Genomic DNA, 21662 nt, shown 5'->3' on the forward strand with positions numbered 1-21662 from the left:
CGGGGTGGCTCTCGTTGCGTTCAAACCAATCCCCCCCCTCCCTTCCCCTCTCATATCATTCTAGGTAATGTTTTTCTCTCTATCTCCCTTCCTCTCTCCCGCCCCTCCCCCCTCCCCCGTCCCTCTTTCATTTCCCTCTCCCACTCGAAAGATTCCACTTTCTACGCGGTCACCGTCGACACTACCACACCATCAGACTATCACTAGCTTACCCTCCGAATAGCAATACCAGTCTCAACACCCTCTTCCTCCTCATCCACCCTCCTCCTCTTCCACCCTCTCTTCCACCTACTCCTTGTCCTCTCTCTCTTTCTCTCTCTATCTCTATCTCTCATTCACCCCCTCCCTCTGCCGGCGCACGATACCTGAATCGACTCAGCCGAGAGATGCTGCAATTGTTGACAGTGGCGGAGCGCGAGTAGAGTTGAGACTCTGAGTGTAAGGGAGAAAGAGAGAGAGAGAGAGGGAGTAGGTACCGGGAGACAGGGATAGAGAAAGAGAGAGACAGAACGAGGTGACCCGCCGATCCCGCATTTTGCTCCCCGACACTCGAACGCGCGGGTCCTTTCCTTTCTCTCTCTCCGATTACTTCCGAGACATTTTCGAAAAGTGTGCGCGACCCTCCTGGCTCATAGTTATCTTTCTCGTATAGTCACTTTCATTTCTTCTCCGAGCTGGATCTAAGTACGTGGCAGATATATATTTATATCTATATATATACATATATAATATATACATATATATATATATATATATATATATTATATTATATATAGATACATACACACACATAAATATATATATATATATATATATATATATATATATATATACATATCTCTACATATATATTTATATATGTATATAAATAAATATATATACATCTGTCATCGTTTTTATTTGTATATTCGTGTGGTCAAACGAAGTGTCGCGTTTCCGTCGGGTGAACTTTGATCGCTCATGGATAACAGGAAAATACAGTGAGAAAGAAAAAAGAAAGAGAGAGAGAGAGAGAGAGATTGGAGATCTAGGATTTCGTTGTTCAATGCTTACCGAAGACACGAGAATTAAGGAGGAATATTTTGATTAAGAAGAATATAAAGAGAAGATTTCGGAAGGATGTCGTTGCCGCGAGGTGTCGGACTCGGCGTCGATGTCGGTCAATTGATGCAACATCAGCAACAACAACATCATCAACAACAGCATCACGTATTACCGGCAGCTTTTTTTCTACGGGCCAGTGCCGAAAGATATCAGAGGACACCGAAGTGTGCTAGATGTCGTAATCACGGAGTCGTTTCCGCCCTTAAGGGACACAAGCGTTATTGTCGATGGAGGGACTGCGTGTGTGCGAAATGTACCCTTATCGCTGAGAGACAACGCGTCATGGCAGCTCAGGTGAGAAAACGTTTATGTTATTTATTTTATTTTATTTTATTTTATTTTATTTTCTCCTTCCCTAACGAGTTAGAGTCCGAGTTTCAACGTTTCAACGTTTAACTTATTTTAAGATAAGATTAGATCATTCTGCAAACGTATTTTGTTCGCGACGATTATGAGTAAGAATGTTTTTTTAAACTAAGTTTCAAATTGACGTGAGTTGTATTGAACGTTTTTTTTTTGTTAAAATGAAGATTTTTCATCCTTAGCTTTGCTTGTTTCTCTTTTTTATCTATTATTTTTTAGACAATATTTAATAGCGTCATTTCTTTTTTCTTCCTCGTATTTTAGTTTTATAATATATTCGAATAACAAATAAGAACGATTTGTTTTAAATCCGTGTAAGTTCTGTAAATGCACGAAACAAAAAAGCTCATGAAAACGTCTGGAAGATGTTACCGTGGCAAAAAAGTTCTTTACTTTTCGTGATATAGATATGCGAATGCTCGAGGGTGGCAATAGCAGCACTTGGAGGGTAGCCAAGTTGTTCTTTTTTCTTATTATCATAGTATACAAAGTCAATGAATCAAATGTAACTGATCTTACAAACTCCCCCCCCCCCCGAAGATAAAACTTCCAAGAACTGATTATTCTTTTATATAACATCCCGTGGAACATCTCGTTAAAAAAGTTTTGTCTTATTTTATTTTCATCTTATTGGTCTCTCGAGAAAATGGAGAATAATTTAAAATTACGTATTTTTAACTATCCTAATAGATAAGATATTCGATATATTTTAGTTGCAAATATAACATTAAAAAATCGAGGTAAATCAAATTTATTTGTAATTTTCAAAAGTGACATATTTTGGTATCATGAAAAATGACAACACCGTATCATCTTCCTTTCGTTAAAAAATTTTAATAAGAGTAATCAAGGAAGATAGATAGAATATGAAAAAAGAAAAAAGCGAACCAAAAAACAAGAAAAGTTTGTTACGTAACGAAGCGTGTATCGTAGGGCTTCGCATTTTATTTTGCCTGATCTTTTGTTTACGTCTTTCTTTCCCTCTCTCTCTCTCTCTCTCTCTCTCTCTCTCTCTCTCTCTCTTTCTACATTTGCAAAGTAATTAATAAAACAGCGTTCGGTGTTACTGCACCGTCGAGCGTGCATTTTCCACTTCTCTGCCGTGCATAAAGACTCTACTGAGCTCTCCCTTGGCCCTTACGTAGTCAACCGAGTATGAAATATCGGCATACCATAATGTAAGCTTTGCATCGGATACCCTTTTTAACTTTCCTACAAGGTAGTAGGTGTACGTACGTAAGGGTGATTTCACGAATTTTCAGGTGGCCCATTGCGTACTCTTGGAAGACGTTTTGTTTCAATTATATTTTTGTTCTGTCATCGTCAAATGTGTTAAGTACCATTTTTATATATTAATCCTTTCATCTAACTCTATCTTTTTATTTCATTTTGATATTAATAAATTACAAAATGTTAGTATGAATACACCTTTTTTGTTACATATATAGATATATATTTTACACATATAATAATATTCTATCGTATTATTCGTACAATTGTTAAAGTCTATTGAAAATTGTATAGATCTTGCATTTCACTCTGGTATTGTGATGAAAAAAGAAAAAAAATATATCAAATATTTAGAAGGATCCGTCCCACCATTGTATTTTTGAATTATTTGACATTCTATATAACTTCTTAGCATTATTCAAACGTTACAAAGATGATCATGGGGTGAACGATGGGTAAAATTTCCAGCAAAGTTTGGCACACCGCCTCGCGTAACGTTACAGGATCGTAATACTATACGTCCTTGAAAGAAAGAGAGAAAGAGAGAAAGATAGAGAGAAAGGAAGATAGAGAGAGAGAGAAAGAGAGAGAGAGAGAGAGAGAGAGAGAGTAGAGAGAGTAGAGAGTTCCCTCGTGCAACGTTTATTGACCTACTTGTGACACCGTATACTTACATTTGGTGATAGGCTTATTCTCAGCAGCCGTGATCCGTTTCATTCGAAACCTTAATATCCTTTCCTCGCAACTCTTCATTGTATCTGTTTCACCCTCACCTAGGACCAATAAGACCTATAGCTTTAGGATCGGATGTAATTTGCTCTGGTGAGATTTGATGTAGGGTACAACAAAGGAAAAAAAATAAAAAGAAAAATATAAAATTAAATTATGATATTTTTTTTTTATGTAGGAATAGTGAAACAGCTGGTACCAAATAACCAATCATTTTTATATGACTTGTGTGCGTGTGTGTGTTTTAATAATATAATTTTGATAAAATGATGTGAAAATTTTGGTTTCTTATGCAACATTGTGATATTGTTAACAGGACGATGAATCTTTAATTAATATAGAATTTGTGTACAAAAAATCGTATATCGTTTCATTAATTTGTATTAGAATGATATGAAATTTTTACAATAACAGATTTTTCCTCGAAATAAATTGAAAAAAAAGAAAACAGGTTCAGTTAAATCGATGGTAGAAACAAGAATATTTTAGTAGCTTAGAAACATCTTCAGCTAGATGTTCACCGTATTTATTTGTTTGATATGTTGGTGATCATAAAAGCAAATCTTTTTTATATTTTTTTTGAATTTTATTCACAGAATATATTATGTCACTCATAAGAATTCACATTTACATAGTCGCTTTTGACAATCGTCGTATATTATTTATATTCATATTTCTATTCTTTCATTCTATATTTCTTTTTCTTATATTCATCTCGACGCGTACCGTTCTCATATTTTGATGTATGATATATATCGAGCTTGTAAGGACCTAGTTTCGGTTTGTAATAGATATATGACCCCTGTCTTTTCTTTTTTTCTCTTTTTCCCTACTATGGTTCGTGTAACCCTTCGCTCTCTTTCTCTCCCTCTTATTTAACGCATGTGTGCACTTTGTCTATGGGGGTTAAACGGTACGTATACATTACGTTTTGCTTTAAGTTACTTAAATGATTTCCGCGAGTGTATATAGTAGGAGTTTATATATCTTTACAAATTGTCCGTTTAAATTGATATAATCGAAGAATCGTATTATACAAATATATCTCGAATGTGATTTTTAATAATGTTTTAGATTTAATAATTTATTTCATATTGTCAAACTATTTGCAAATACGTATATAAATATTATCGTTTGATATTTATCTAACGTCATAATTGTCAGACTAGTATTACAGTTTATTTCAACGAATGTTCCATACATCTTTTATTCTGTTGAAAATACTACTTTAGAATCCGATCGAAGAATCCACCCTCTATCACGTTTCAAACGTTATTACACTGTAGTCCAAATAGTAGTCAAACGAATACGATAAACATCTTCTCTCACCGTTTTCATCGGACTTATTTTCTATAAGAAATCTTTGGAAATTCACATCAATGACAATGAAGAAAAGGAAGTGATTTTAGAGTATCGTGGGATGAATGATATATCCATGCAAAAGATAGTTTCACTTTTCGATCTTTTAACAAAAAGAAAAAAGATAAAAGAGATTAGGAGCATACAATGTCAAATATACAACCATTGACAATGCAACTTTAGAACTATTATCTTTATTTTTTATTTGAACGAGTAAAATTAGAATAACGTCTTAAAAAAATCAGTAATAATTGAAATTAACATCAAACGTACTATGACCAGTCAAATGACGTGAGTCAAAAATTCTTATTGCACAAATGGTATATTTTTTGCTATACATAAATCGTAAAATATATGACTTTTTGAAGATGGATCATTTGATCCATTATGATAGAAATAAGTATACATAAAGCTCACTAAATTTAGCGTTAATATTGATCAATATTATTTAGAAGTAGACATACGTATCTACAATCTATTACGTTTCTTGATCTTTGTATTTCGTATTCTACATTTGTTAAAAACAAATTTAGAAGCTACGTAAAAAAGCTAATAAAAATATGTTAATTACATTTTAATGAATCGTACATACGTGAAATACGCGAATACTCGACAATATAAATACAGGTTTATCGTGAGACCTAGTTAAAGGAAAATAAAATGAAAGTAAACGAGAAAGAGTGACATAGAGAGAAAGAAAAGATTAAAAAAAGAGAAAAAAAGAACCTGAAAGAAATAAAGAGAGACGACGGGGGGTGGTGGTTGGTGGGTGGTGGGGTAGTTATTACGTGCGAATATTTTTATCTTTGGAGTAATATCAGGGATATGCGTCGACGATGTTTCAGAACGAACGAACGAACGGTCGTTTCATGCACCGTTACCAATGCCATCGATCGGCGTCACCCGATGCTCGATACTCGAAGAATAATTGCGCCATCGACTACGTCGGCGATGCGCAAAGTGGTAGGCGCGTCGACAGGGGGTAGGTTCAAAAGGTGGGTGAAACGTTTCATGGGTAGGCGTGAATCTTCGTTTCCTCGGAACCAGTAGTAGAGAGTGCCTCACGTTCTAAGACGTGATTCTCTCTCTCTTTTTTTACTACCATTTCACCATCTCATTTCTCTCTCTCTTACTCTCACACTCTCTCTCTCACTTACTCTCTTTCTCTCTTTCTTCTTCTTACTCTTCTCCCGGTCGCGTATCAAAGTGAACATTCCTCTTCTATTGCGGTCTGGTCCATGCCACATTGCTGCATCCAACACTTCTTTTTCTTCTATTCTTTTTTCTCTCTCTTATTTTTCTTTTATACACAAAAGTTTCATTGACTAGAATCAAATTGGACATTGGCTTTTTTTTTATTTTTATTTTTTGTAGGGTGGGTATAAATCTATAAATGGATTGTATGCATTTTAAATAACACATTTGTAGGCTTGGTATTTTTTAATTTGTTAAGTCTGTTATTGATATAGATACTGAGATAGTGCATATACGTGTTGATAATTATGACAGGTAATTAAATGAAACAATATTAAACGTTAACTTTATGATTTATATCTTAATCAAATGAACAATTGTTATTTCTGATAAGAATCATGCGGATTAGTTTCTTTTCTTTTTTTCTTTTCATTTTTCTATTTTCATAATTCCAAACACACGCGTATTTACTATATTTCATATATTTGCACTAATGTTATCAATTTTACTGATACGACATTTATAAAACTTTTTAGAAAAAAATTAACACTAGTCAAATAATAGTATAAAATGTTTACACACGTTTCGTATAATATTGAATAGAATAATTATTTCGTATTATTATTGGAAATCATTCATTTAAATATAATTTTTAAATCAAAATCCTATAAAACATACTTAATTTTAAAATAATTAATCCTCGTCGTAATTTACGTTGCATCGCAATATACGAAAGAAACGTTTTCTTTTCTTTTTAACGAAATAGCACGAAATGAAGAATATCCAATTATCGTCCGTGACCCCGTCCGACGGCATGCACTTGGCTGCATAACTCGAAAAATTTGGACAAAATGCATTTATTCGAAACTATTCGTTCAATTGTTAAATGACCCATTTTAATTCGTCATACTTATTCATTATCGTCTTCAAAAATCATTCTTCTATTTCTTTCTAACATTATCCTTATCGATCATGTTTCTCATGAAACCCATTACACATTCCTTGCAATCACACAACCACTCGATCGAGATTCATCTTTAAAGGAAAAAATAATCATTAACGAGAAAAATGGCAAGAGAGAGAGAGAGAGAGAGTTGGGGGGGGGCGAGTAGGAAAAAATACAAGAGAGGAAGAAAAGGAAGAAAAGAAAAGAAAAATGGCCTCGCTCTGCTTTCGCAAAAATCGTCGAGTTTGATCGAGAAAACGCTAAAAATTTAAATTCTACTGGATTCAATCGGCAAATGTGTACAGTTTGTATGCGTACGCGATGCATCCGTCGTGTATGTGCGTGTGTGTGTTGTGTGTGCGAGAGAGAGAGAAAGAGTAAATTGCATTTCTATCGACTTTCATTTTTCTGGCCGACGGTGCGCGTCCGCGCAAATTTTCTCTCTCTCACACTCTCACACTCACTCACTCACACTCACTCACTCACTCTCTCGCGCGCGCACCAATTTGCCGGCATTTTCAGCCAATGGATGAAAATAAAAACTCGTTGCCGCGAAAGTGGGCGGCCAACGCGATGAATGATCCACTTTTAATCGTTGCTTCCGCGCGGGCGTTCTTTTTTTTCTCTTTTTTTTTTCGTTTCTCGTTTTTGTTTTCGTGTGCGTGTTTTCTCTCTCACTCCCTCTCTCTCGTTTTTTCTCGCTGTTAAAACCCAACCCAGGGTGCAGTAGCGCGTTCCTTTCAAAAGCAACCATGGTCTGTTCAATTTGTACGGAGTTTCCAAATCGTTTCGCTATTCCGTTTCGAGCTTTAATGCGTCGCTCATTGGCGTATGTAAAATATGTATACATATATATATCTGTAGATCGTTCAATAGGTGAAATTTATCGGGCCTAAGTATAAACTTTTTTCAGATCCTTGGTATTTAACGAAAAACACCCTTCCACCCATCCCCCGTGGCGCCATGGTTATTCGTAAATCGAATACAAAAGCGATCATTCATCAGTGTTGCTCTAAAAAATGTGTCTGGTATATATATGTATATATGTATACGTATATAGGTATATGCGTATGAATAAGGAACATATGTCTTTTTTCTTTCTTTTTTCTTTCATTCTTTCTTTTTCTCTTTTTAATTTTTTCTTTTCTCTCTTTTTTTTAGGGGGATAGTAATATATATATATATATATATATACGTCGAGTTTAAAACTTTTAAACGCAGGCAATCGTAGAAACGCAATAGTCCCAGCAAGCGGGCCAGTCACCCCAGTTTCGACTCTTCTAACAATGTTCTCCTCGCCCTCTGACCATCCCTTTCTCTCTCTCTTTCTCTCTCTTTCTCTTTTCCGTCGTTATGTTTCTTCAGCTCGTTTCCTGGTTTCCATTGTTCTCGAGCATTTTAATACAAAAGAGAAAAGAAGGTTTGAACGTCTTTAGACGCGAAAATTGCTCGAAACCCAGGAGTGGTGTGGTAAACCAGCCAGCTTTTGATTTCGTTTAGATCGGAGTTGAATGGCAAGAAGAATGGTAAGAGTCATCGATCTTTACTACTTTAAAGATCATCGGAGTTTTGTTCTTGACGTGTCATGGGTATCGCGTTTTCTATTGTATTAAATGTTCTTTTTGTTGAAAAGTTTCTTCGCGTCACGCCATTTTGGATAACACCACTTTTTGTTTGTTTGTTCCATTATAGAAGAAATTATTTATTCGAGATTTTTGTTTACTTTAACGGTTAACGTTTTCAATGGAATATTATCTTCATTTATTTTCATTTCAATTGCTATTGTAATTGGTTTTACAGGAGATAGAAATTTAATAATAATTAATATTGCGAATTCGGTATACACTATTTTCTTTTCCATCGAAAGGTTATATTAGCAATATTATTAAAATATTTGTAAAATGTAGAAAATATATTATAAACTTTTGTCAAATATTGATGACAATTATTTTCATTTCGAAATTTTTCACATTTAAATATAAATATCTTAAATAAATAACATTTTTATCTCAAATGCAGTTAAAAACTAACTGAACATATTTTGTCTTGCAATCATTCCTCCGATCATCTATAGTAATAATTATTTGATAAAAAATATAAAAATCAAGATTATAACCCTCAATTACCAAGATAACTTATTAAGTTTACTTCAATAAATAATCGGATATGATATTAATATCGAATTAATAACGTGACACGGTTAGGTCGTGATCGAATAAAGAGAGAAAATGAAGTGGATAATGAAATAAGTTAGCAAGTGGGGAACGTTTTACAAGAGATTTAAGTGTAGTATCTCTTGATAGTACTCTCACCAATATGATGGGATTATTTTCGAGGGAGTTGCCCTAGCAAAAGAGATAAATAAAAAAAAAAGAAAAAGTAAGAGAAAGAGATCGTTCTTGAAACGTGCAGCATTCCAGCATACCAAACTACCTTTCGGAGATGAGGTATCTCTACTCGGTACAATTAACACCAGTGTGGGTGCATGTATCTATTCTTTGAAAAGGGCTCGGAATATTGCCGGAAGGGTCGTACAACACCACCACCACCACCACCACTACAGACTAGGAGACGTGATCCTCCCTTGACAGAAACTTTGCGGCCTCCCATGAAAAAGCCCCCAATTCATCTTTGCACACGAGGCACGTCCTCGTTTATTGACTTCTAAATTGCTTGCCTATTCCTTCCTCCTTCTTCTTTCTAAGACACGATTGTAACCATATCGATATAATTTCTATAGATGATTCCTCATAAATTTAATATCTAATTGAAAATTCATAAGAAATCATTTATCATCGTGTCTTTGACTACTTTATATATGTAATCAAATATTATCTAATCGATTGTACTTTTTATGATTTTGTAAATGTAATGTTTATGAAAATATTTGTCTATATTATATAATAAATATATTTTGATTGAAAATATTTTCAAATACGTGATTGATTTTTTATTACAAAATTGAATATCGTTTGAAATATTAATAACAAAATAATGAATAGGAAACGAAATTTGATATTATTCTAAACATTAATACAGCATATCAAAACTTACATAATTTTCTTATCACCGATCAAAATCATTCGAATGAAGATTATTTTTCAAACCAAACAAATGCAACTAATTGTAAGAAATTTCATCATTAACGTATAAAGAAACAACAGATTTAATTGTAAATGAATGAAATATTTGTGCCCAGGTCGCGTTAAGAAGACAACAGGCTCAAGAAGAGAGCGAAGCACGTGAACTTGGATTACAATTACAATACAATACCGGTAGTTGCACTGGTACACCGGTATTGTCAGGATCAGCCACAGCAACGACACCAACCGATAGTCCATCACCGCATCCGGTCCACGTAACGAATCCGACGGGCTTGGCTATTCCAGCAGCGGCCGCGGCTGCTGCTGCAGCTGCTGCAGCGGCACATATTCAAACGCAATTGACTCAACCTGAATGTGGTATGATACAACGAAAAAGATCGATTCAAGACGATTACAGACAACCTAAGCAAGAAAAACCCGACATGATCGTTGGCGGTGAGTACCAATTTCCATTTGATCTTTGTGATTCTTTCAATCATTTTTTTCTTTTTTTCCTTCTACATAGGTGGGAAAAATATTTGCTTGTTTTATTATTTAATGTTATTTAAAGTTGTTTCATTTCAAATGGTACACATTTACGATTTTTATTCATTTTTCAAGACCGGACAATTCGTTCAGTTTTTTAATTTTTTTTTAAGTACAATTTCAACATAGAAACATTTCGATCATTCCGACAATACCATTTTATGTCTTCTTTTCGCATATTCGATATTAAACGTATAGGATTAGTAAGCTCGTGTAATCTTTGGTCTATTCTATAATGTATAAATAATAATGTGCAATGGAGAATATTATTCTGGTCTCTATTCTGTTAGAATTAGAAGCAATTACTGTGGAACTTGCATAATCGTAAGAGTCTACGAACTCTCGTATCGTAGCAGCCATGTAAATTTGCTGTAGGTTAGCTCCGCCTGAACGGAGTACCAATTGTGAGTCATTACACATAAGTGTACCCGACGGGTCTCGCGCACAACTTAGGGGTAGGGGCTTACATAGATCGTTTTCCCGGGTTTTTTTTTGAAATAAAAAGAACGACGACGACGAGACTCGTGGCATCGACTTTCAAAGATCCTCGTCGAATGGGAACTCTTAAATTGACGGAATATTTTGTATGACGACCAACGAACGACCCTGGAGGACATGCTTTTTTTTTTAATTCATCATTTATAACGAACCATTTTAATTTAGATCGTTTTATTATTTAATCGATATCGATGTTCTCTTCTTAATATTGAATATTTCTATTTAGTATCTACAACATTCAAGTACATACTTCAGGGGTTTAGAATTTGAATTGTTATCCGAAAGTATATATGTATATTGATTGAATTGAAAATTGAAAACATGAATATATCGATTACTTTTAATGTCTAAATAACAATTTATATCATTTTAAGAGGTTCAATTTCTTTCAATCCAAATCCGATTTTCCAAAGCGAAAATTGTAAAGCCAATAATAGAATAACCATTATATTCCAAATTTAATGTATACTACAATCATATTTACGTCTACACATATTAAAAATATCCAAATTCATTATTTTCAATCATACCATTAAAAAATGCCATATATTTGTTAGCGAAAGTGACGAGGAAAAGTAAGAATAACAATATACGTATACGTATGAAGGGGGGAATATATATATTTTCTCTCTCATTTTCTTAGTTGTCACTTAGGTGCGTAGGCTCGCGTGTGCGCACTCGAGGAAGGGTGAGAATGAGTCAGGTTGGAAGGAATTCGATAAAGGAGCGGAGAGGTAGAGGTACATTGCAAGAAAGAAAGAAAGAGAGAGAGAAAGAAAGAAAGAAAGAAATAGAAAGAGAAAGAGAGAGAGAGAGAGAAAGAATTAAACGCCGTCACTAACGAGTGCGACTTTTGCTTTGAGTGGTATAATAAGAGGCCACGAGTTTGGCCATTATTTACTTAACATTATGGCCCTAGCCACTTGGTCTACTTATGCATATATACGCACGTTCCTAATGGGGCACTTATATTCCGAGACTAAAGCGTGCGAGCCTTAAAACGCATGCGTATACTTGCACGGTCGCGTGCCAGGACTTGGTTGCTGCTGCTGTTGCTGCTGCTTTCGTTTCAATCTGTTCCAAATCTCAACGCTTGCTCGCTGCTCTTATCGCCGTTCTCCTTTACATTAATAACTTAATTGCTTGACGTTCTCAACGATTAATACTACTTATTCTGGTAACTGGTACTTATATTTGTAGTAGTAATGGTAGTAGTAGTAGTAGTAGTAGTAGTGGTACTACTACTACTGCTACCAAGAAATTTTATGCGAACGAAGATAAGACATTTTTAAGTAAGCTGCTCTTTTCTTTAGCTTTCGAGTCTCAAGGTCACGAGTTTTACAAATTTATCTTACAGAGATCAATTGTTATAGGTTGATTCTGATAGTTATGTATATATTGGTTGTCAGTATAAGAGGATTTGTTTAGTTTATTGTTCTTGATTAATATGGATAATTTTGGTTGTATTATATATTTTTTTTATTTTTTGTTTTATTTTAGGAAAGTTATTTATTTCTCTTTTTCTGTCTCTCTTATTACAATTCTGAAATATTTGTGCTAGTGGTTCTTAAAGTATGCGTCTAGGCGACCAACGAGCTCATCTACCTCAGTAATTATTGGAATTAGTTGAATTTCTTTAATTAAATTCTTTATGTATCTCTCTCTTTCTCTCTCTCTCCCTACAATGGATTTTTTTTTGTATTTATTTTTATTTAAGTCTAGGCTATTTTCCTAAAGTGTAATTGTTCGAATTTGACACACATAGGTTATCTTGAGAAAATTCTGGATTCAAAAGTTTGGGAACTACTGATATATAGTATTTTAAATTCAACCTAAATAAAAAAGATATAAAGAATACTTATTCATAGAGAAAAATAAGTAATTAGTAAATATTTTATAATTGTAATAAATAAAATATTAATTATTTCGAATATTCTTATAAATACTTTCCTACGAATAGTTAACATATGTAAGAATTAAAATGTTATATCATACTTTGTAGAAAAAATATATATTTCGAGTTATATTTTTAAATTATTTATAATAATTCGCGAGACACCCTTTTATGATTAATTTCATTTCTATTTTTATTAATCGAATATTTACGAATGTCGTCGTCATCATCATCATCATCATCATCATCATCATTTTGTTCCTAACCTTTGTGTGATGAAACGCGTTTAAAAGAAAAGAATGACAGTTTTCTTTCTTTGGGCAAACCGAAATATATATATTTCTAAGACACTTGTCTGAATTTCATTCTACGCGATATAAACACAAGGACATCTTTATTAACGACACGCAGTAGTGTGTTCCAAAAGAATACGTCAGCGTCGTTTCACTATAGCCGACTTCCTTTATTCGGTTTCCCCTTTAACCCTCCTTTCAATTCACATTCGCTCGTTGGCATTGCGCGCGCGCAAATTCAATTTATTTCTCTTTTTTTATTTTTTTTTATTTCTCTTTTTTTCTTTCTTTCCCTTTTTCTTTTTTTTTCTTCTACTTCTTCTTCTTCTTCTTCTTCTTTTTTTGTTGCTCACTGGTCCTTCTTCCTTCACGAAACTTCGACAAAATTATCCGTTAATGCTAAACTGTTTTTATTTTCTTTTTCTTTTTTCATCGGATACCTGAATTGTATATTTATCTTTCTTTTTTTTTAATAAATTTGTCTAAAAGAAATGTTTTCAATACCTCGTTCGAACCATGGATTTCCATATTTATTTTTCCTTTTTTCTATTTTTTTTGTTTTTGTTTTTCATTTTGAAAGAAACACTCGAAAAACTCGGCAACCCCTTTTCGTTTCGCTATCAATCGATACTACCACGTGAAAAGTCTATTAGCATGTAAATCTGAAGTGTCCCCTAGAGAATTCACGTTGGGGTAACGTGTTAATAATTAGTTACTTATATATATATATAATAATAAACCGCAATTTCTATTTGCAAACTTTCGAAGGAAGAATCTTTAATAAAGATTCATGTTTAATTATATGAGATGAGATCTGTCTGTAATATAAAATAGAAAAATTTATAAAAAAAATTGTAACTCTGCCTACAAAAAAAAATATAGCTGACCGATATACTAACTATTGTGAGAAAAATAAACCTTTATCTCATTTATCGAAATATGAACAATTTCACGCTGAGATATTTTACGATTAATCTTACAATTAGAATTATAAAGAAAGGAAAAAATCGATCGTCATTTTAAAGTAAAACGCGTTTATCAAAAGTGTTAACATTAATTAGGAATAAAAAATATTAGATGACGATAAGAATCTTGATGCCTTTCTTCGGTAGATATAAAATAAGGAAAAAGAAAATAAAATAATAATCGAGAGAGAGAGAAAAAGATGGTCCCTTTAATTGGAAGTTGTTTGCCATTGAATCTTAACGGTGTTTTCATCTACGAAGGGGAAACCAATCTGTACAAATTCACCGTCCAGTTTCTGTATTTTCCGTGAGGAAGGAAGCCGTACGATTTGCCCTCGCGAAGATAGCAGGACGCGTGCCGTTTAAATCCACTACCCTACTACTACCCCTCGTGGGCAACGCGCTTCAATTACTTTCTCAGGGTGGTGTACATTTGATTCGAATTAAACGAATACTAGTTAATGCGACTTTTTGTACGGTCACGGTTAAAAATGGAGGGGGTGAGATTGGTCTCGGGGGTAGATATTGATGCAAATGATAGGAACGTAATAATTGATTGATTGGCGCAAATTTTGTATAAATTAAGGTTTAATATTTATTCGATTTATTATAAAAATAATTTGTCAAAATTATTTCGTTTTATTTTATTTATAATACATTTTTAATGCATTATATTATTTAATTTGGATAATAATTTAGTCGACCGTATTTTAAGATTTAATTTTTTGTTTCATATTTGTATTTATAAAAAAATTATATAAAAATTGTAGTATCTTTTCTTGAGACATTTGTATAGAAAATTAGCTAGAAAATATTCTTGGAATAATAATAGTTAATTGAACCAAGATAAATGAACGATATTACAAATGTTTGCAAATTATATTTTTTTTTTATTTAATTTGATCAATTTGTAGAAATAGTATTATGTTAATTAGGAATAAATGCGTGTAATTGGACGAATATCTTGGTAAAAATATGGTATTCCGTAAGAATAAAAAAAACAAAAAGAAAAAGAAAAAGAAAAAGAAAAAGAGAAAGAGATTAAGTCCTCAGAAAGAAAATGTTCGGTCATAATTTTCTTTGTCACTGTGGACCTCTTTCTTGTACACTCCACAATCACCCGGAGTGCGATTACCATCGGATATCTTTTTTCTTCTTTCACCTTCTTTCACCATTCGTTCTCCGTTCCATTCTCATTTTGGCATTGTGAGACGTGTGCCGTTAAGAATGAGAAAAGGATAACAAACGAAAAAAAGTGGATATGCAAATTCCCAACATATTTAATCTGATATCTATTTTGAAGAAATTTATTTTCTATCCCGTATCAATCTAAGACAAAATCCAAATCGAATTGAAAATAAATTTAACCGATTTTTGTTATTACTTGTGTAAAAGCAACAAAAAATTATCTAATGCGAGCAAAAAATTAAAATAAATTTCGACCGAATAAAAAAAATCGAAAAAAAGATCAAATTATTTTAAAACTAAAAAATATAATAAATCTGTAATAATAAATACAGTTCGATTTATCGTGAACAAAACTTAAAAAATAAACTTCGTATCAAATAACATGTGTATTATGGGAATCATAAAACACTTGTTAAATACGTCAAATTAATGGTTTTAAAATATTAACTATTAATTTATTTGACAAAAATAATATAACTAAATTGTATTATTCATTAATAAGTTTCAATAATTGTAATTAAATAATGATACCCAAAGGATATACAAAAAATTCGTTTAACCAATCCGTGATTCTCACGATTACTTGATCGAAGAACTCAATGAAAAGTACTATCACGAATATCTCTATCGTTCTTTGAAACTTTATCTCGCGGCACGTTTTAACGAAGAAAGAAACGGGGTGGAAACGAGGAAGGAAGGAAGGAAGAATTCATCGAGGAGTGAGGCAGGGTAAGAAAGAAAAGTAGAAGTACAAGGGGAAGAGTAAAAGGGGAAGAGGGAAGAAGGATAGAAGAAAGAAAGAAAGAAAGAAAGAAGAGGAAGAAGAGTAGAACTGGGGGAGGAGGAGGGAGAGGGGTTAAGGGAGGGTGGTGAAGGTGAAGAGAAAAGACTCTGACAACGGCAGATTCTTTCGCGGCCCTCGGTGGTTTCCGTTAGCCTTGCTTTCGCAATATCGCGTTTTAAAAGGTACGAACACTTTCTCAGGGCTCTTCTCAAGAGCGTAGGAGGAGATCGCGTGGTACTTCTCCCCCCTCCTCCTCCTCCTCCTTTTGCTTCTTCTTCTTCTTCTTCTTCTTCCTCGTATCTCCTTTCTTTTCCCTTTGCTTATTCTCCGACTGTTGATGGTGGTAGTGGTGGTAGTGGGGTGGTAGATGATAGGGTGAGTTGAGGAAAGGAAAGGAAAGGAAAGGAAAGGAAAAGGAAAAGGAAAGGAAGAGTAGACTACGCGCGATATATATCGCATTTCAATTTATATAAGGGCACGCAGACGCTTAAAGCTTGCGAACGAAGTACACACATATACACGTACATGTATATGTATATATATATATATATACATTACTTATAAAGATGTATACACGTTTCTACACTAGGACGAGACGGCGCGTAAGATGTCTTTCACTCGATCTCCGAAACAGAATGCTTACAGTAAAGTACGAGCCGAACCAAGACTTCAGTCGAGAAGTTCAGCAGTAATTGAATTTCTCGGGCCAGTGCCTTCGACCGCGGGGGATGTCGGGGCTTGGTTGATTCGTTGCTTGGCTGGCTGGTTAGCTGGTTGGCTGCTTGCCTCTCTCTCTCTCTCTCTTTCTCTTTCTCTCTTGATCTCTGACCTACGAAGAAGAGAAATCGAGAGAGTTAGAGAGAGAGAGAAAGAGAAACGAGCTTTTCGAAGTACTTGTATTGTGTGTACTCTCCTGTAGGTATCTATAGGAGAGAAACGCGGTGATTCTCCATTCTACTAGGACCGCTACGGAAATCGAGCTCTTACGGTTTTGCACAAGGGGGTACTGCCGTTTCTGGAGACACTTCTAGATGTCCATAATAAGTTTAACTGGCGAAAACACGATCGTATGTATGTAATAACAAGTTTGGGTATTCCTTGGTTCCCTGAACTTCCTGACTTCTTAACTCTTTGCTAACTGATCGTTACCTTTTCAAAACCTAATTCTTATTGTTTATTCCTATTTTTCGTACTTGATCAAACTACATTATCTATCGAAATGTTTACAGCAAGTTTAACTGACGAAGATACGAATTTATGTATCTAATTTATTCTAGTTATCCTTCGGCGCTTTTAGATTTCTCAATTTTAAGCAAACTGATAATTTCTTCTTTGATCTTTTTCATATTTTCTATTTCCTATTCTTTATATTTGATTCGATTATTGTTTCCAATAGGGAGATGTATAGTTACGTTAGTGTGGTATGCACATTCATCTCGAATAGGTCAAAAAGAGTTGACACTTTTAGAAAAAAATGAAGGAAAAGGAGGAGGAGGAAAAAACGTGAAGAAGTGATATTTTGAGAGAGCCAACGTAAGAGTGTCTGGTTACATTTGAAGCATTCTTTTAACATTCGCCGTTAAGTGAAAGTAAATATTTGAGTCGGTGGAAGAGGACAGTGACTAGCGTGCCACCATTCGGTATCGAACGCACAAAGTAAGTAGGTAAAAACGTATGTTTAAACTGGTTAATTCGTATATATTTTTAATCTTCCGCGAGATCATACTCGGATCTCTCTCTATAATTCTTCTTATTTGTATTCTGCTTTTTTTTTTCATTTTTGAAACCATTTGTGTTATTACTTCTTTCTTTACTTTTCTTAGTCATAACGAGAGTACAATGCTAAACAATATATAGTATCTTGTCCATCGGTATTAATTAATATCGTTGTTAAATTCACGAAAATCTTTAAGTTTTGTTCTTATTATTTGCGTTAAAATAAGTATAGAATATTTCTGGATTGTATTTATTTAATATGAACGTGATCTCTCGAAATATTTAAATATTAAACCTATCGAAAACTTTACGTATAATTATTCTTATCGTGAGCAGAAAGAAAAACATATATCTTAATATAGAATAAAATTCGAATCCAATCGGAATAGTGACAAGAATATATATTTTCTTTTATTAACAAACGAAAATGTATTATTTTATACATTTTAACTACACATTTCTTACAAACTTAAAGACTACGTTTGGCCCCGACGTAATAAGTCTTGTATGAAATAAATATTAAGATGAATTAAAAATTCGTGCTTTTTTCTATTACAAATTGTGTTATAAACTGCATAATGTATTGTTATTTTTTTAAAATTTACTTTAGAAAAATATTAATAAAAAAAAACAAAAAAGAAGTACGTACGAACTTTTGATTCACCCTAATAATCTAAACAATCTCGTAAGGGAATAAAAATTTGGGAACAAAAAAGAAGTTCTTCAAAAAAAAAAGAAAAAAACTCTCCATTCATTCCCTATTATAGAATCCATTGTAAGGTATAAACATATCGACTTTTTTCGCGTTCCTTGGATGGCTTAACCGTTAAGGTGCATCGATTTTCACGCATGAAATGTACAAGAAGTGAGAAAGAGAGAGAGAGAATCGTTACGTCGGAAAGAGAGAACACGGGAGAACTTGGATTTCCAAGTGAGTTCTTCGAAGTAGGGAGAGAAGATATGTCGTGAATGTGTGTTTCTCTCTCTCTCTCTCTCTTTCTTTTTCACTCTCATTCACTTATTCTTTGGTTGTTCTCTTTTGCACGGTACGCGCACACGCAGAGGGTTACCTTCGAGTATACACGTGCGGGGTTACGCTGTTTATTCCGAAGGATCTATCTCTCCTTCTCCATTTTCGTAGACCATTATCTCGTATGGTTGAGTGGGAACACCAAAAGGAGGTGGGTGGATGGAGAGATGCTCCTTCCAGTGTCCAAGAAACTCCATTCCACCGATACTTTGGTGGTCCTCGTTCTCTTTCTCTCTTTCTCTCTCTCTTCCTCTCTCTCTCTTTCTGTTTCCCCCTTTCTCTCTTTATGTATTCTCAACTATGCTGGTAGCGAAAGGAGGATACCTTTGGACTTTAAACTTATTTTCTTTTTCTTTTTCTTTCTTTTTTATCGATCGTGATCTTATTTACCCTATCTTACTATAGACTTAAATTTATCTTAGTTACTTTGATCTCCTCATCTCTTTGAAATAACTGATGTCTCTTTAAAATAGATCAATAAATTGTATGAGAATTTAAATTATAAATCGTTTTGTATTTATGTGTATCAATTATATTGAATGTTAAATTTAAAATATATACATTTATAACTAGTATTATTGCGTCATTATATAGGATTAATAATTTTTTAATAAATAATATTACAAAATAGTATTAAATATATATGTTTGAATAATATCTTTTCGTTTTTGTATGTATGTATGTATGTATGTATGTATGTTTCTAATAATGATATTTGTCGATAAATAATACATTATTTTAAAGAATATTTTAAAAGATCATCGTTCTTGATGTACTCTATGAAATATGCTATATTGCATCGTAGATCAAATAACTATTATCTCTTTGGTTATTTTCTACGTTCAATAGTTTAATGAAGCAAATACGATTGCTACTTGACTGCTGGAATGATAGATAAACACGTGCACCTTGCGCGTACGTATACATATACGTATACATACATATATTTATATTTTAAAAACGTGCCTTGCCGATGGCGTTATTTGCAAAGATTCAGGATTATCGATATGTCCTCGTTGTAGTTGTAGCCGAAGAAAATATAAAGAGATTTGACGTGTACAATTGAGTTAGAATCTTTTACCTGTTTGCATAGGTGTACCTACTCGGTACGAACGTTTACACGTGCACCGCCACGGGAAGAGCACGTTTCCTTGTGTGTTTGAACTAAACTTCTGTTAACGTCTCCTTCCTTTCTTTCTTTCTTTCTTTCTTTCGGCGAGACTCTTCGCTAACTTAGTCGTACTTCGACTTTTGTATGCATAAAGACGTGCTCTGCAAGCGCGTTTTAAAGTAATACAATATTACCAACCGCACGTCTGTGTCTACATTATTTTTTTTCAATCTATACGAGTTATACTTTTTTTTAACTATTTTCAACAAATTGTCCATTATTCAAAGATAATTTTTTTTCTCTTTTTTTCACGTAAAAGACAGATTTACGGATATTATTCATTGCACATTGACGTATTATTAGCCCATTGTCATTCGTATTAAAGTTCAATAAAAATTAATGAACAAAAAAAAAATAATATTAATTAAATAATATTTATAAAATTTGTCAAGTCTACAGGTTCATTAATTCTACTTTTTAAATATCAAATATTACAAAACGAATAAGGATAAATTGCATCTCTTTCTTTTCCATTATTAAATGAATAATTTTTAAATTTCGTTCTTCAGAAAACAAAGAATACCAGATCTGAAGATAGAAATTGAAGAAAAATTTTTGTTTTCCGTCGAATAAACTTCCCTCCTCATCATTTTATACGTATATTTTTAATATCATCGTCAATTACAATTGAAATGTAAAATACGTGTGGTACATACAATATATATATATAAATATAAGTAAAAATAGTATACGCACACGCGTGTGTACGTACCAATATAATCGTAAGGTACGATTCGTAAAAAACGGATCGTTTCTATTCAACAACGACGGATCATATAATAAAATCTTTTTCTTTGCCCTTTGCACGTTTTCGAACGCGTATTACTACTACTACTACTACTACTACTACTACTACTACTACTACCACTACTACTCTCAGACGCGTGGCTTCTCTTTTGAAAAAAAGCCTCCTCCTTCTCAAGTACTACGAGAGAGAACATATTTTTATAGTCCTACGCTTTGGTTCTTATTCATGGTGTGTATTGTTAACGAAAACCAGAGCGCACTCTTGTTCTTTGTTTCGTCTTTTTGAATACGAGTAAGTGCGAGAGTAGGTAGGTGCGCGCTCGCGCGCGCACACGCTAAGATCGTCTCTTCCTGAAGAATGAAATAAAAAGAAAAAAAAAATATATATATATATATAAATAAAGAATGAAAGAAACGAAGATACACTTCTCTTGAATAAATATTCCAATAGAAAATTCCGCTTGAAATTTTTTTCTGATTTTTCTCTCTCACTCTCTCTCTCTTTCTCTCTCTCTCTCTCTTCCTCTTACTCTTTCTTTCTTTCTTCTTTTCATTATTTTATTCGTTTATTCTATTGTTACGCTCGTTTTTTACCCGGTTATTATTATAGTATGTAAAAAAAAAAGGATCGTGTTATTTGTACGTATGAGTAAAAGAAGCAAGGATTGCATTTAAAACAATAAACAATAAACTAGATAATTCAACTTTTTTTTTTAGTTTATGAGCAAAAAACATATTATTGTATAATAAGAAACTTACGTTATACCTTGATCGAACTAATCATAATCAATTGTGTAGATTACTCAAGCAAAGTTACGATAT

General features: G+C 33.3%; 1 protein-coding gene across 2 annotated transcripts in view; it reads left to right on the forward strand.

Annotated features, from left to right (window-relative positions):
• Positions 1-879: 879 nt before the first annotated feature.
• LOC122516529 (doublesex- and mab-3-related transcription factor A2) overlaps positions 880-21662 on the forward strand; it is a 39046-nt gene continuing 18263 nt past the window's right edge. For both annotated transcript variants that reach the window (XM_043634401.1, XM_043634402.1), the window contains exons 1-2: positions 880-1398; positions 10125-10464. In XM_043634401.1, the coding sequence (XP_043490336.1) occupies positions 1120-1398; positions 10125-10464 (619 nt within the window). In that variant the 5' untranslated portion in view covers positions 880-1119. The remainder of the gene's footprint in view (positions 1399-10124; positions 10465-21662) is intronic.

This window comes from Polistes fuscatus, unplaced genomic scaffold, assembly GCF_010416935.1.
Source record: "Polistes fuscatus isolate 324 unplaced genomic scaffold, CU_Pfus_HIC Scaffold2, whole genome shotgun sequence".
Taxonomy (NCBI): Eukaryota; Metazoa; Arthropoda; class Insecta; order Hymenoptera; family Vespidae; genus Polistes; species Polistes fuscatus.